Here is an 18,182-nt window from a genome sequence, read left to right as displayed (position 1 = left end):
TTTAAGTTTGCAGCTGACTGCCAGAATAGTAACTGATACAACATGAGTGCCATTAGTATGAAAAGTAACAGAGCTTGTACAAATTATTCAAACTTGGAATCTGGATTTTGGGAAACAGATTTAATCAAATTACCAAAATTTAAAACTAAAAGCATTTTACTCACCAAAAGCACCAACTCCACAGCTTTGGAAACACAGCTTCAAAATAATTAGCAGGAATGGCATTAGAATCTATTCATTGCTGTTTCTTGATGGCAAATAAATCTTTCACTGTTGAATTTAAATTTTCATTTTACATACACATGACTTTTTACAGGACAAAATCCCTGAGGCATTCAGTCGTTCTTTTTTCATAGGGTTTTGTAGAAACATGATAATTCTCTTGAGCACTGAAAAGCACCACTCAGCTTCTGACATCAAGATAGGCATCGTGATTAGCAGTTTCAAAACTTTAACACTCTCTTCAAAAGTATCACAAAGCTAATCCTCTAGAATCAATTAAAGAAACAGAACTGCACCGCAACCTCTTCTCAACTCAGACTTGAAACTCTCCATTCAACTTTCTTTTTTCCAGAAAAGGTATTTGTCTGGAAAATTTGTGATGTCTTCATCAAACTGATTTACACTCCTGGAAATGGAAAAAAGAACACATTGACACCAGTGTGTCAGACCCACCATACTTGCTCCGGACACTGCGAGAGGGCTGTACAAGCAATGATCACACGCACGGCACAGTGGACACACCAGGAACCGCGGTGTTGGCCGTCGAATGGCGCTAGCTGCGCAGCATTTGTGCACCGCCGCCGTCAGTGTCAGCCAGTTTGCCGTGGCATACGGAGCTCCATCACAGTCTTTAACACTGGTAGAATCCGCGACAGCGTGGACGTGAACCGTATGTGCAGTTGACGGACTTTGAGCGAGGGCGTGTAGTGGGCATGCGGGAGGCCAGGTGGATGTACCGCCGAATTGCTCAACACGTGGGGCGTGAGGTCTCCTCAGTACATCGATGATGTCGCCAGTGGTCGGCGGAAGGTGCACGTGCCCGTCGACCTGGGACCGGACCGCAGCGACGCACGGATGCACGCCAAGACCGTAGGATCCTACGCAGTGCCATAGGGGACCGCACCGCCACCTCCCAGCAAATTAGGGACACTGTTGCTCCTGGGGTATCGGCGAGGACCATTCGCAACCGTCTCCATGAAGCTGGGCTACGGTCCCGCACAACGTTAGGCCGTCTTCCGCTCACGCCCCAACATCGTGCAGCCCGCCTCCAGTGGTGTCGCGACAGGCGTGAATGGAGGGACGAATGGAGACGTGTCGTCTTCAGCGATGAGAGTCGCTTCTGCCTTGGTGCCAATGATGGTCGTATGCGTGTTTGGCGCCGTGCAGGTGAGCGCCACAATCAGGACTGCATACGACCGAGGCACACAGGGCCAACACCCGGCATCATGGTGTGGGGAGCGATCTCCTACACTGGCCGTACACCACTGGTGATCGTCGAGGGGACACTGAATAGTGCACGGTACATCCAAACCGTCATCGAACCCATCGTTCTACCATTCCTAGACCAGCAAGGGAACTTGCTGTTCCAACAGGACAATGCACGTCCGCATGTATCCCGTGCCACCCAACGTGCTCTAGAAGGTGTAAGTCAACTACCCTGGCCAGCAAGATCTCCGGATCTGTCCCCAATTGAGCATGTTTGGGACTGGATGAAGCGTCGTCTCACGCGGTCTGCACGTCCAGCACGAACGCTGGTCCAACTGAGGCGCCAGGTGGAAATGGCATGGCAAGCCGTTCCACAGGACTACATCCAGCATCTCTACGATCGTCTCCATGGGAGAATAGCAGCCTGCATTGCTGCGGAAGTTGGATATACACTGTACTAGTGCCGACATTGTGCATGCTCTGTTGCCTGTGTCTATGTGCCTGTGGTTCTGTCAGTGTGATCATGTGATGTATCTGACCCCAGGAATGTGTCAATAAAGTTTCCCCTTCCTGGGACAATGAATTCACAGTGTTCTTATTTCAATTTCCAGGAGTGTATATTAAATAAGTTAGCTTCAATTAGGTGTCCAATGAACTGAAAATGTAATTTCATTTCAGAAAGGATGGCATCACATACTTCCATAGCATCTCTTTTTTTTATCATCAACAATTCATGGTTTCTTGGCAGGCACTGTTTTTTCATTTTCAAAACTAATCTCATTAATGATGGAGTCAATGTCATCTCTGATGTTTTGCATTACTGCTTCAAAGTACTTGATGTCTTGTTTTTCTTTGGTCAGATCAGTCATCTTCTTTTGAAAGTGATTAAAAAGTACATCTGCATGAGGCATTATCTTATAAAAGAATGATAGCTGCAAAATGAATTCTTTATCTTGCAGTCTTTGATAGTATGAACCTTCTTTCTTAACAAGATCTTCCATGTTTTCATAAACATCCTTTACTACTTGCGAATGGTAATTCCATTGTGTGACAGACTTATAGGGCAAGCTTTTCTGATGAACATTGTGTAACATTTTTCATTTATGTGGCAAATTTGAAAAGAAAGAAGAAATACCTGAAAGATGCGCAGAGAAGATGCAGGCTTTGCAATTAACAGAGGCTGCTGTAGACATAATAAGGTTGAACTGGTGCACATAACAATGGACATAGTTTGCATTTAGCTATTTCTCTTTAATTAATTTATGTACCCCATTTGACTTGACATTTTCATCATCATAGTTCTTAATTATTAGTGAACTTGAAGATCTTTATTCAGTTCCATGCTAAACTGAATTAGGTCATGAAATATCCCATTATTTTGATAAGCATTAGATTCATTGTGGCCCCCATGAACCAGTTCCAAAGTGCCACAGAAATGAACACAATTTACAATTAAGTTGCACACATATCTGTTCTTTTCTAGTTGTTTGTTTTGGCTGTCAATTGTTTGTCTATATTGTGAATCTAATTTCTGTTGAATATTGGTTTTGCCAAGAAATGAAAAACTCAGAACATTATTCATCTGTCACTCTGACATTTCGTGTACTTTCATTTTAGACCACATATGCCCAATATCAGTTATTTCAACCTTCCACCCATGAACGTGTCTCCCAAATAGCACACGAGGAAAACAAAAAGCAGAATATTTTCTCCACAGGCATAAATCCATTTATTCTTTTAGTAAATTTCCAGATTGAACTTATGGAATTGATTAAGGAGTGGTCTACCTAGTATTTCTATCTGAATTTTTACACTGAGATCCTATCGTTAAATGGTGTTTTTAATAATTCACTTACTTTGTTAATGTTTGTAATTTTCACTGTCAACTGAATATTCACTTAAAGACAACATTCAGCACATAGCTATATTGTTTCAATTACTTAACCTCCCAACAAACTACAAAGTGTTTGGGCAGAAATGAACTGCAAAAATGTGATGAGCAAACAGAAATACTACACTGTTGTTTTGGAAACAGGTACTCGACACATGGTGAATGCATCAGTTTTTTGTTCTGTACTAAAATCCCTTCTGTTGTGAAATAAACAAATACTAAAATAATACCTCTTAGTTTCAAAATCTAACAGCATAATTATATTCAAATTATAGATAACCATTTATAATGATATTTAAGTGTATTATTTCTGTATTTAGTTTAATTAAGCATTAATTTTCATTTCTGAATTGCCATAACTTTATTCCATATCCACCAGGTTTTTATGGGATGTATTGTCAAAATGAATAGCAACCTCGAAATGTGACCATCTGTTCATCCATCGTCATGCATTATCCTGGTATGTAGACATCTCGAAGGGTAATTTCCACATCTCAAAAACTTCTCTGACTGGCTCCAATTTGTCACTTGAGGTATGTTCATGCTGGGCTGCTGGATTGTCAAAGCTCAACACCTTCGGAATAGAATGGAAGCAGCCACGAGACATAATTTCATTGAACAAAGGTCAGCCATTCTCAACATTCCAAAGCTGACTGATATCTTCATTTCTTGACTTGTAAACTCCAGTCAGGATCAGAACACCAAGAAACTTTTTCATTTCATGTGAATCTATATCCAAACTGTCCTCGTAAATGATACGACCTTCCTTGTTGGTCCATATACACACTATGTCAATGAGAGGTACGCGAAAGAAACATAAAACAAAATTCTTCATTATCGCAGTTCCTAATAGAATAACATTTAGAACCCTGAGCTTCTTTGAATACATCCTTTTTGCTCCATTTACTAGAAATTTCAGCTTGTGGAGCTGTAGCCCATATTTCATTTCATTATGAGGAAACAATAAACCAGACTCAATAGAATTTGAATTAAATTGTCCTTATCCATCTTCGTAAAGGGATTCTTCCTGGTTATCATCTTCATCTGAGTTTTCAGTGACATCCACCCCATGTTCATCATCACTGGAAGATTCTCATTCACTGGGTGGGTTTTCAGAACCAGAAGACTGCTCCAACAATTCCCTAATTTCCTCATCTGACAGACCTCTGCATCATAACATTTTCACTTTGCAAAACAGACAGATTTAATGAAGTAATGCACCAAAATAAACATGTGCTTATCACAAAGAGGACGTTTAAACACAGAAAGAGTAACAGTGTGAGTCAACGACAGAAAATTATTATGTAAGAGATGCTGCACAAACAGACACCTGGTTGTTGAAAATTTGATTCTAACCAAATGGGCCTGTGAGGCCCATAAGGGAGGAAATGTGGACCAACACCTTAACATGAAGCCACGGGTAATTTTTAATAATTCTTTTGAAAAATTACGACTAACTTCAAAAACTAGGAAAATTCGTAAAATTTCATTAAAATAAAATATATAGATAAGATATTACACATCAAGGACAGGCCTCTGAGGCCCAACGGTAGGTAAAGAGTTAAAAACAAATTAAAAGAATTTCTGAATGACATTTCCCTATATTCAATATGAAGCAGTCACAGCAACAAAAAAATTAATTATATCGTGTAAAGAAACCTTACATTAAACTAACATGTTCCACATTATTATGAAATGTCATATTCAAGATCTATGGAACAAGTCTTAATGTAATGTTAAACCAAGACTTGTCGATGGCTGCAATGACTCTTATGCTCAGCTTGATCAATAACCATAGTTTCCAAAGTGTGACTTACCGAACAAAAGCGCTGGCAGGTCGATAGACACACAAACAAACACAAACATACACACAAAATTCAAGCTTTCGCAACAAACTGTTGCCTCATCAGGAAAGAGGGAAGGAGAGGGGAACACGAAAGGAAGTGGGTTTTAAGGGAGAGGGTAAGGAGTCATTCCAATCCCGGGAGCGGAAAGACTTACCTTAGGGGGAAAAAAGGACAGGTATACACTCACACACACGCACATATCCATCCACACATACAGACACAAGCAGACATATTTAAAGACAAAGAGTTTGGGCAGAGATGTCAGTCGAGGCAGAAGTGTAGAGGCAAAGAAGTTGTTGAAAGACAGGTGAGGTATGAGTGGCGGCAACCGATCCACGTGTGAAAGCACCCACGTGATTTACCAACTGACCTGCCTACACTGTGATGCATTCTATGTGGGAATGACCAGCAACAAACTGTCCATTCGCATGAATGGACACAGGCAGACAGTGTTTGTTGGTAATGAGGATCACCCTGTGGCTAAACATGCCTTGGTGCACAGCCAGCACATCTTGGCACAGTGTTACACCGTCCGGGTTATCTGGATACTTCCCACCAACACCAACCTATCCGAACTCCGGAGATGGGAACTTGCCCTTCAGTATATCCTCTCTTCTCGTCATCCGCCAGGCCTCAATCTCCGCTAATTTCAGGTCTGTCTGCTTGTGTCTGTGCATGTGTGGATGGATATGTGTGTGTGTGCGAGTGTATACCTGTCCTTTTTCCCCCTAAGGTAAGTCTTTCCGCTCCCGGGATTGGAATGACTCCTTACCCTCTCCCTTAAAACCCATATCCTTTTGTCTTTCCTTCTCCTTCCCTCTTTCCTGACGAGGCAACCATTGGTTGCGAAAGCTAGAATTTTGTGTGTATGTTTGTGTTTGTTAGTGTGTCTATCGACCTGCCAGCGCTTTTGTTTGGTAAGTTTCATCATCTTTCTTTTTAGATATATTTTTCCCACGTGGAATGTTTCCTTCTATTATATATATATATATATTTATGAAATATGTCTGCTTGTGTCTGTATATGTGTGGATGGATATGTGTGTGTGTGTGCGAGTGTATACCCGTCCTTTTTTCCCCCTAAGGTAAGTCTTTCCGCTCCCGGGATTGGAATGACTCCTTACCCTCTCCCTTAAAACCCACTTCCTTTCGTCTTTCCCTCTCCTTCCCTCTTTCCTGATGAGGCAACAGTTTGTTGCGAAAGCTTGAATTTTGTGTGTATGTTTGTGTTTGTTTGTGTCTGTCGACCTGCCAGCACTTTCATTTGGTAAGTCACATCATCTTTGTTTTTAGATATATATTTCCTATGTGGAATGTTTCCCTCTATTATAACCATATATATATATATATATATATATATATATATATATATATATATATATATATATATATATATATATATATATATATATATATATATAAAAAAAACAAAGATGAGGTGACTTACCGAACAAAAGCGCTGGCAGGTCGATAGACACACAACCAAACACAAACATACACACAAAATTCTAGCTTTCGCAACCAATGGTTGCCTCATCAGGAAAGAGGGAAGGAGAGGGAAAGATGAAAGGACATAAATATGTCTGCTTGTGTCTGAATGTGTGGATGGATATGTGTGTGTGTGCGAGTGTATACCTGTCCTTTTTTCCCACTAAGGTAAGTCTTTCCGCTCCCGGGATTGGAATGACTCCTTACCCTCTCCCATAAAACCCATATCCTTTCATCTTTCCCTCTCCTTCCCTCTTTCCTGATGAGGCAACTGTTGGTTGCGAAAGCTAGAATTTTGTGTGTATGTTTGTGTTTGCTTGTGTGTCTATCGACCTGCCAGTGCTTTTGTTCGGTAAGTCACCTCATCTTTGTTTTTATATATAATTTTTCCCACGTGGAATGTTTCCCTCGAAACTATGGTTATTGATCAAGTTGAGCATAAGAATCATTGCAGCCATCGACAAGTCTTGGTTTAACATTACATTAAGACTTGTTCCATAGATCTTGAATATTCCCATCAGTATTGCAGATCATGGAGAAATCTTTCAAACACACACACACACATGTGCACATGTTGTGTGTGTGTGTGTGTGTGTGTGTGTGTGTGTGTGTTTTCTTATATACAAATATTTCTGAACTAATACTTGATATGTCCACTCCAATACTGTTGGACAAAATACTCCATGGGCCAAGAAATAACATTTAATAATAATCAGACTTCAATGAGATAGATACACTTTATTAATACACTATAATTTCCATTCCCATGGCTACTAATCTTTTTTTGTAGACAGTGATGTGATTTTAAGACACAAAGGAACAGAAATATTTACACATCTCCATAGCTGTAAACATATACCCTGCCTGCCGAATAAGCAGCTGCAATAATTTCCGTCTTGCCATCGCCATCCAAATCAACTGCAACAGACTTGCCTGAAAATAAAGGTTTCATATTTACAAAACATTCTGTAACATGAAAGCAACATCTTTTTTTTTTTTTTTTTTTTTTTTTTTTTTTTGCCAACAATGTCATTTTCATTAATGATACAGATTTATAAGTAATCCTGTATGTTTTGGCAGAAAATATCTTCAAATATACCACCTGGACTTACACACTAAAATTTCCAGTATAATCACTGCTGCCATCCTTGAGATCTAGTAAACACAAGTAACATTTTCAGACAACAAAATATCTAACCCATTGACAGGAGAAAACTGAAATTTACATAAGGGATGTGAACCTTCTATTTAAGAAAAGAAAATAATTTAGAAGGAAAGGTAACAACTCACTGAATGTTAGAGGAATTGAGTCATTGACAGGCACATAAACAAGATGTGAAACTTTACTATCTTTCTTCCAAATTCTCTTTTAACCTAGAATATATAGACAACCTGTTAGTGATTTGTGCCTTCTGAATACTTAATGGTAGGACTGTATATTCCCCCCCCCCTTCCCCCCCAATGCCACAACACAACACACACACACACACACAGACACACACACACACAGACACACACACACACACACACACACACACACACACACACACACAATGCAGCTGACAGGTGTAAAACAAAGTATAGAGCTATAGATAGAGAGATTCTGAATTAAATGTGTTTTGCTGTCAAGGGAGGAATGCATGATGCCTTCAACGGTTACCATAGCATAATATTGTCAAATGATATTTCACAAAATCCAAGGAAATTCTGGTCATAAGTAAAGGCTTATTGTCAACAGTATGATCGTATGGAGTATAAAGTGAAATTTGTGATTGCAATTGGAGGGATAAAAAACATCTACTCACAAGGCGGTGGCAGGAGAACACACACCTAACAGAAGAGTATACTTGTGCAAGCTTTTGGAGCCAGTGACTCCTTCTTCCAGCAGAAAGGTTGGCGGGAAAGGAAGAGGGGTGAAGTAAAGTACTGTACAGTTTTAGAAAGAAGGGCAGATTTTGGAAAAGTCACTCAGAAGTGTGGGAAAAGAAGAAAAGTCCTCTCTTCTCATCCCATCCGGTAAGGGTCTTTCCTTCTCATCTCATCTGGTAAGTCTCCCCTGACCCACAGTTTTGGGCGACTTTTCCAAAATCTACCCCTTTTCCTAAACCTCTGCATTTCTTTTCCTTCACTCCTTTTCTTTCCCCTTCACCCCTCTTCTTTTCCCGTCAACCCTTCTGCTGGAAGAAGGAGCCACTGGTTCTGAAAGTTTGCATAAATATAAACTTCTTTTATGTATGTGTTGTCCTGTCATGCATGGTGAGTAATTTTTTTATCTGTGCAATTACATTTTTTATATTGTCAAAAATGATTATTTTTGTTGAAATTTGTGACTGGATAGAGTACTTGTTGGTAGGGAGGATGCAGCAAGATACCTTGGATGGAGAGTCATCAACAGATGTATACATAACTTCAGCTGTGCCCAGGGAAGTGTATTGGGACCCTTGCTGCTCATATTGTATATCAATGACCTTGCAGACAATGTTAATAGTAACCACACACTTTTTGTATGATGAAGTACTGTCTGAAAGAAGTTGTATAAATATTCAGTCCGATCTTGACAAGATTTCAAAGTGGTGCAAAGACTGGTGATTTCATTTAAATGTCAAATTGTACTCTTCACAAAATGAAAAGACATAGTATCCTATGACTATAATATCAGTGAGTCACTGTTGGAATCAGACAAATCACACAAATACCTAGATGTAACACTTTGTAGAAATGTGAAATGGAATGATCAATAGGCTCATATGTGGGTAAAGCAGTTGGTAGACTTCGGTTTATTAGTAGAATGCTGGGGAAGCACAAACAGTCTACAAAGGAGCTTGTTTACAAATCACTAGTGTCACCAGTTCAAGAATATTGCTCAAATGTGTGGGACCCATACCAAATAGGACTAACAGGGGTTATTGAACTTATACAGTGAAGGGCTCCATAAATGGTCAGAGGTTTGTTTGATCCATGGGAGAGTGTCACAAAGATGCTGGAGGAACTGAACTGAAAGACTCTTGAAGATGATGTAAGCTATCCTGAAAAAGTCTATTAAGAAAGTTTCAAGAAGCGGCTTATATGATGACTCTAAAAATAGGCTACAACCCCTTATGTATTACTCAAATAGGGATCATGAGGATAAGAGTAGAATAATTACTGCACGCACAGAGGAATTTAAACAATCATTCTTTCCGCACTCCATATGTGAATGGAATGGGAGGAAACCCTAATGGGTGGTACAGAGGGACATCCCTTTGCTATGCACCTCATGGTGGTTTGGAGATTGTAGATGTAGATGTAGATGTAGATGAAGAAGACAGAACATAATGTAATGAATACTGACTAGCAAGAAATGTACATGGAATCATTTATTATGAAATATCAAAACTATTTTGCCGTTCATGGAGAATGTGATATGAGTGTCCCTCTCCCTCAGATCCTGTGTACATACTTGCCCAGAAAGTGTAGTGTTTTGAATGGTCCAACATATAAAACTGTGTCACAAAATTTTAACACTGGACAGCTGATGCCAGTAGGAACCAAACTACAGAAACTTGGCACCACGCGCTACGATTGGCCATGGAATTGCCCTGTTGCCATTTGTCGATTGACGGGCAGCGCTACGATTGTCAGTTCCCACATATCAATTTGTTCCCATTACGTCTTATCATGAAACTAGTCAATGGATGTGTCAAGAGCCTGGTGGATTTGCCCCCAAGGGCCAATCAGAGGGCGTGGTGCCAAGTTTCCATAGTTTAAAAACTGTGCATTCTTTTTTTGAGGGGGGAGAGAAGGGCTTTATGAAGCAGGAAAATTTCCCCAAATGAATAGTCCCATATCTTAACAAGATTTGACTTGTGCACAATTAACTTTTTACAATCTGGTAAGTTGAACTTTCTATTAGCACTTCAGTATATTAGCAGATGGTACCTAATTTATTGTTCATATAATTCACACTTACAGATCTCATTTTAGATTATCTTTTATCTAGTGGTTTTCACAGTTTCTGGTTGCTTTCTAGGTAGAATTATTTCTGCAGTTTGTAGGCGATTCCTCTCTTAGGCATGAAACTACATTCAATTATTTGTGGTAAGGGTGTTTTTGGAGGACCACTCTGTGATGTTCGAAACACAGATTTGATTCTGTTGTCCATACGCAGTTTTCATTCTAATTGTAGCTTTGTGCCATCTACAATTTTACTACTTTTTTGGAATGGAAAGGATGAGTCTAAATAATTTATGAAAAGCAAGAACAGAATAGGGCCTAAGATTGAATTGTGAAGTACAACTTATTTTAACATTTGGTGTCTCTGAATGGCATACATGCATACTGTTCCCTTACTGTTTATGGCCTTTGACTATTGTTACCTGTTTTTAAAGAAGGACTGAATCTGTTTATTTGTACGCTATACCCAATATATTAAAATTCCAATTTTGTGAGTAACAGTTCATGGTTTATAACATCAAAGATCTTTGTGATGTGTAAAAGTACGGCCAGTGCATATTGCTTACTGTGTAATGAAGTCAAGTCCTCAGTGATAAAACCAAGGACAGCACTTTTTGTACACTTGCATTTCTGAAAACCATTGTGCGTGTTGAAAAACAAATCTTTCTTTATGAAGCGTACAAGTCTTTTGTATAATAATTTTCAAATATTTTATAAAATATGGGTAACAATGGGATTTGTCTACATATTTTTAAATTTTTTGTATCTCTTTCCTTCAAGAATGGCCAAAATAACAGGTGGTAGTGCCAGAGCTTTTGTATTTCTACCAGTACTGTCTTAAAATGATTATCAATATAGCATTGTGACTTTAGCTGATTACAGTAAGAAAGTGCTGTTTCATTTTCACAGCCCATTTATGGAAAAATAGATGATGGACATAAGAGTATAGAAATGAACTCAGAATGAGCTATTCCAGGCAGGGGCACCATCCACCATGGGACCACATGGAAACATGATTTGTAGCAGCAAGCAGCAAATGCAAGCTATGAAACCTTCTAATGTTAGTGTTCATTTTCCACTTGTACAACTGTAAACAAATATTGCAAATGTTGAACATATTAAGCATATTACTGAGGACAAAAGAAAATTCAGTAGTGGCACAAACTCAACTGATTACATGCTAAGCAAATTACATAAGTGATAAATTATGAAGAAGGCCATGAAAATACATATAATGATGACATATTGGAGCAGACAGGCTTATCAATAAAATCCACAAAGTCAAACAATGGAAATTGCAGGTTTGAATATCAACAGTATAGGAAAAGATAGATTGCTACTTACCATAAAGATGACACGTTAAGTTGTAGACAGGCACAGTTAACAGACAACAATGTACGGAAAGTCAGATTCCTACTTACCTCCGTGTCATCTTATGTGTAAATGTCTTTTAATTGTGCCTGTCTGCAATTTAATATGTCATCTTTATGGTAAGTAGTAATCTATTTTTCCTACATTGTTAATAAAATTGATAAAGAATCCAAAATCTGAATCAGTGTGTTACAATTACATCCCTTTCAACAAAACCCTGGGCAACAGATGTGAGCTGAACTGACCTCAAGCGGAATTCAGTACAATTCTTAGCCTGTAACCAGATCAGGAGTATCACACTTCAGAAATGAAATGTCAATTTTGCAGCTAGTTTAGCAAAATTGAAAATTTCTTTCCTCTCATAATTTACAGACCAAAAACCATGAAAATACTTATGTTTGTCAACAAACTGTTTTGTGAGGATGAGATCCAAACTAACTGCTCAGCTTAAAGTAAATTATCTAAAGTTAATCAACTTAATATGTACACATTCCCAAAAACTCACCTGTAGTAGTACCACCTGTTTCCAAGTAAATATTTTTCTGATAACTCCATTCATTTGCGTCTTGGCTTACTGCAGTGAGGATGTAGTGATTCCCATCATCATCACCAGACAAAAGTATATAGGGCTTCTCTCTGTAAAAAATCAGTGTCATGCTCAGTATCATGTCAGTGGAGCCAAAGTGACAATTAAGTAAGCATAGTTTGAACACTGTGTACTATTTTAATCCATATTAACATAAAATGCAACAAAACAAAGAAAAGTCATAAAAATGAGTCAAAAGTACAGAAGGTACATTTTTGTGTGTTGCGGACTGATGACCTCAGATGTTAAGTCCCATAGTGCTTAGAGCCATTTTTGTGTGTTCAGCCAAGTTAAAAATCCAATTTTTGTGAGTAAGTCCAAAACCTACACAAAGAAAAGCTAGAGAAAGAGAAAAATCCTTTGAAAAAATTATCATGGTTGCAGAAAACACCACTCACAGGAAACACAACTCACTTTTTTCACACATGATATCTCGATAATAGTAGATACAGATCAGTGGATAGCTTCTGTCTTGTTTATTTTCAAAAGGCGTTGGTTAAGGTACCACAATTTTTACTGCAAACTGTGACATGAATATACAAAGTATGCAACCTGTGAGTGGGTCAACAATATTTGACTGGTAGAACCACTTATATTGTCTTCGGCAAAAACACATGTAGCATGGAATTTACCCCACGGAAGCATAACAGAATCGCCAATATTGTCAACACATGTATGTGGTTTGTCACATAAATCAATATTTCCATTTAAGTTTTTGGTCGTGGCACTGTTGTCTACATGAAAAATCACCAATTGATGATGCAGTCTGATGAAGACAGAGCAGCATCTTGAAGTAATGAACAGTAGCTCTCTTTCAATGTGGGTAAACACAGGAGAATGTTCATAAATAAGAAAAAGAATCCAGCAACATCTGATTACAAAATTAAAATGAAATAGGATAGATTGCTACTCATCATACACACACAACTCACACACACACGGCCACCATCATCTCTGGTCTGAACACTGAAGGCCTCTGTGCCCAGTGAAAACAGCAGCCAAGGGTCTTCAAGGTGATACCACAAAGTGATGTGAAATGTAATTAACATAAAACATTGGGGATGATAAACTGAAAGTCAGGTTTGTTGAAAAGATTCTAAGAAAGTCAGTTCATATATTACAGAAACTAGATACAAGACACTCATGTGATCTATTCTACAGTTGTATCCACATGCAATGAGTTCTATCGTGCAGGCTTAACAACAGACAGAAATTATTCACTGACACAGTGCTAGGGTTGTAATAGGTTTATTTTATTCATAAGAAAGTGTAACTGAATTGCTGAAAGACTTTACTTAGGAATCTATGGAAGGAAGAGGACATTGTTCTCACAGCATCCTGCTGGGTGATTGCAGAAACTTTATTTGACGTAGATTCTGGAGTAATTCTGCTATCTCCACTGCATATGCAGAGGATAAATCTCGAAATAAGCTAAGAATTATTAACATGCATAACAGAGACAAACAGTATCACAAAAGAAGATCAGGTAGTAATTATTGGTGGGGGTTCACACTATATATAAATGCTTGTAATCAGGTTCTTAGAAACTACTTAAAATGTATCAGGTGGGTAGGCAAAATTCCATTAATAAAGTGTTCAAACCAAATCTCAGGTATACTTCACAATCTGAACTTGCATATGTATGACACAATACAGGTGATCACATAAAAATAAGCATATTATCCAATATGGGTTGTAACTAATAGATGATCAGCTCATGATTTCTTTTGGAACAGAAGAGACACTTGTAAGTATAAAAGAAAGATCTATCTTTCTGTTACATACTGTTGTCTTCTATTACTTTAAAATCTCACTAATCCAGCCCTCAGTAGTCTGGCCTCTTAGTAATGCAGCCCACATCCAACATCTAGTCACTCAAACAGAAATGACACCCAAAACAATGAATTATTGTGTGGAACTTTGTTGTTAGTCCATAAAAATGGTAAGTATCTTTGAAATTATGATTTTTGTTAAAGTTCAGTATCATGGCTTCTAAATATAAGTACATTACACTAGATCCCAAGAAGAAACTGGAAATTTTAGAGTAGTTGAATTGAGTTTCTTCCCAGAAAACCATTGCTGCTGAGTATAATGTTCGACGAGCAACTATTCATCACATCAAAAAACAAAGAAAATTTTATTTGACAATAAGCAGCCCCAATGGAGAGCAACTTGGGAAAATAGAGAGTTATGTGAAAGAGTGAGAATGAAGAACAGGACATAGCGCTTTGTAGATGGTTCATACAGCAACACAGTAAAGGAATTCCATTGAGTGGCCTTATAATAAAGAAAAAAACAGTTGCATACAGCAACACAGTAAGGGAATTCCATTCAGTGGCCCTATAATAAAGGAAAAAGCAGTTGCATTTAACAAACAACTGGGTGACAGATATAAAACTGCAAAAAGCAACATAGCATGTGGCAACTGACAGTCACTGGAGAAAGTTGCTAAGCTAACGAAAAAGATACAGAACAGTTTGTAAAGAAGATATGGAAAATAATAGATAAAGAAGATTTAACTGCTGATGCTTTGTACAATGCTGATGAAACCAGCTTCTCATAGAAAATGCTTCTTGCAAAAGATGAACGAGAAGACAGTTTGTGGGTACAAACAACAGAAACAACACACATTGTAATGCAAATTGGAGTTGTAAACTACTGCTCATGGTGACTTGGAAATCACTACCAGGGCAATATTTTGATCAAAAGAAAGCATGTATGGACAGAGGAATATTACCTTTGTGGTTCCTGAAACATTTGTACCAGCTGTGAGAAAAGTGCTGAGGAAGAAAAGGTTTCCATTGAAACATATCCTCACCCTTCCAATGTGACTCTGAAGTCTGATGGTGTATAAGAACTCTTTCTACCACCCAATGTTACATCCTTCAGCATATGGACCAGGGAATTATGCAATAAATTAAAAGTCATTATCGACGTGGACATCTCATCTCTTTGCTGAACAAATATGAATATGACTTTATCGAAGCTATGCTGAGGGTGTGGAAAGTGACCAACTTGTGTGATACTGTTTACCAAACAGCAGAAGCATGGGATAAAGTGGAAAAAGCTACCATAATGAAGAGCTGGAGAAAAGTGTGGCCATTAACTGATGCAGAGGTGGGAGCCAGTACTGAGTGACAGGGGTGAGCAAGTCAATTCAGAATCATGAGTTGCTGACACTTTGTAGATCGACATGTTCCACAAGCTTCCAGGAGGAGGGGAAATTGATGAACTTGATGTTGCTAAGTGACTGAATGAGAAAAACTGAGAGTCAGAACAAACTTTAATGAGCAGGAAAGTAATGATGAAAGTGATGAAGAAGAGAGCAGTGATGAAGAGAGCATGAAGTTTTCTCACACTGCTGATGCTGGAGCTGCAAACATCTTTCTGAAGTACATTACGAACTCAACACTCAGAAACAAGAAGTTCTGATGTATTGCTTGTAAAGCAGTTGCATGATAAGCATGCAACCACCACATATCATCATTACAAAAATTAAAAATGTTGAATATGTTTCATAGTGAGTGATACTGTTGTATATGTATACACACAAAGGCATAAGTTTTCTATGAAAATGAAGATTCTTTGGATTTTATTAAGTGTAGTCCCTATGTGTTGACACAAAATTTCCGATTCTCTCAATAATCCGTCACTTCCATTAATCCGGCACCCAAATGCACAAAGAATGGTCGGATTAGTGGGAATCTGATGTATACAATCTACTGAATTCATAAAAACGGCTGAAAAAATTTGTGCAATTATAAAAAATTATTTAATATGATTTGGATTGAAATTACTCAGGATTTAGATATCTGTTACCTATTTGGAAAAATGGAATTAGTTTCATTGGAAACCTGTTATTTAAAGAAAATAATCACAGTGTGACAACACAAACAAAACAGAGATTACATAAAATTTCCATATACTCAAAAGTCGGTATCTACTGACAAAAGAATTAACTTGCCTTAATCAAGAAACACACTTTTCAAAAATATTGGTTTCAAAAGAAACTTTCAGGCAACAGAAACTTTGAATATAAATTGAAATTAATTTAAATAACAAAAATTATCCTTCTGTGGCACTAAATTAATACTTTCTAAAAATGTTTACTATTGTTGAAAGTTATGTTTTAATTGCAAAAGTGTAATTTTCTAGAAGAATTTGTGGCAAACAAATAGGTTATAAATTGTGCACCAACAGCATATTCGTTAAGTTCAGATGTTGTTCAGTATTTCAGTTGTTCAGTCACCCTCTTGTTAAAATGAGATTAGGAAAAATGTTCTCTGATGTGTATTCTCACAATGTCATCTACTAAGAAGTGTTTTGGAAGACAAAAAATGTCAATAATTAAAGTGCTGGAAAGCGTTTCAATCAGAATGATCATAAAACTGACCCTATTGACAACGAGACAAGAGATGTTCTGCAAACTACCTGTAAGAAAGCCAGAAAAGATAAGTATATTCACTCAGTATTTGTAATTATTAGTTCCCAGTTATAAGTACATAATGCATCAGTGATTTGAAGTTACACAAAAAATGCACTTACAGTGATTTATGTCAAGCTTTATGATTATAGTGTATCTGGGAAGCAATGTTAAATCCTGCAGGAGTCATTACGATAAAATTACTTTCAGTGATGAAAAACTGGAAGCCTGGAGACATATTAAGAAACTAAGCAGTGACTCAACAACTACTGTAATGCATGCATAGTATACTGCCTGTCAATTAGTCCTTTTAGCTCCTCATAAATGTCAGAAGGTGGAAATGTTGTATGAGTTTCCCATTATTAAATAAAGTGGACTAAAGAACATGAAACCAATGAACTAATGTAGCCCCTAAGCATATCTGAACTGAAATATATCAGCTGTCAATTCAAAGGACAGTAACACAGCAGATGCAGGTGACATCAGAATGAAAAAGATAAAATATCACAGAAAGGAGATGAGAGAATGGGTCCTTGAACTTTGTGGTAACTGTCCCAAAATGTAACATATCCCAAAATTCTGAAGGAAAACACGTGTAATATCCGGTTTGTAGTCAGATCCTAAAAGCTGTAGACTAATAATACTGTTGTGTCACTTATACAAAACTTTTGAAAGAATATTGCTAAGCTGCTTGCAGCACATGATGGAACCAGCATTATTTCATCAATAGACGGGTTACAAACCAGGAAAAAAAAGTACATCTCAGATTCTTAATGTAACCCAGTATATAGAGGATGGGTTGGAAAAATGCAGCTGCAGCTTGCATGAAACTGCCAGCTGCTTATGATATTGTCAAACGCTGTATACTGACAAGAAAGATCTATAAGCTTATCAAGAAATACAGTTTCCCCAAACTTATTGAAGGATTAATTAGAAACAGAAGGTCTACTATAGACTTTCTGGGAAAATGCTGTGTTATGGCTTTGTTTGAAAAATGGCTTACCACAAAGATGCCCTGCTCTTTTTAATATATATGCTAATGACAAGCCACTTCCAGAGCAGGACAGGAGTTTCCTTTATGCACATGATCTGCCTTTAGTAACTCATGCTAAGTTATTTAAAGATACAGAACTTTGGGTTATAGCAGTTTTGAAGAAGATGGGTATTTTATAACTATCAGCTGCACCCAAACCCAGTTCAAATTCAGCTGTGCACT

At 37.9% G+C, this 18,182-nt stretch overlaps 1 protein-coding gene across 1 annotated transcript in view; it reads right to left on the bottom strand.

Annotated features, from left to right (window-relative positions):
* Positions 1–7,371: 7,371 nt before the first annotated feature.
* Positions 7,372–18,182, bottom strand: part of LOC124774876 — a 76,738-nt gene continuing 65,927 nt past the window's right edge. Inside the window, exons 8-9 of the mRNA XM_047249524.1 lie at positions 12,463–12,593; positions 7,372–7,586 (exon numbers count right to left, since the gene is read on the bottom strand). Of these exons, the coding sequence (XP_047105480.1) occupies positions 7,483–7,586; positions 12,463–12,593 (235 nt within the window). The 3' untranslated portion in view covers positions 7,372–7,482. The remainder of the gene's footprint in view (positions 7,587–12,462; positions 12,594–18,182) is intronic.

Source organism: Schistocerca piceifrons, chromosome 2 (assembly GCF_021461385.2).
Source record: "Schistocerca piceifrons isolate TAMUIC-IGC-003096 chromosome 2, iqSchPice1.1, whole genome shotgun sequence".
Lineage (NCBI taxonomy): Eukaryota > Metazoa > Arthropoda > Insecta > Orthoptera > Acrididae > Schistocerca > Schistocerca piceifrons.
This window is presented reverse-complemented; position numbering and strand designations above follow the sequence as displayed.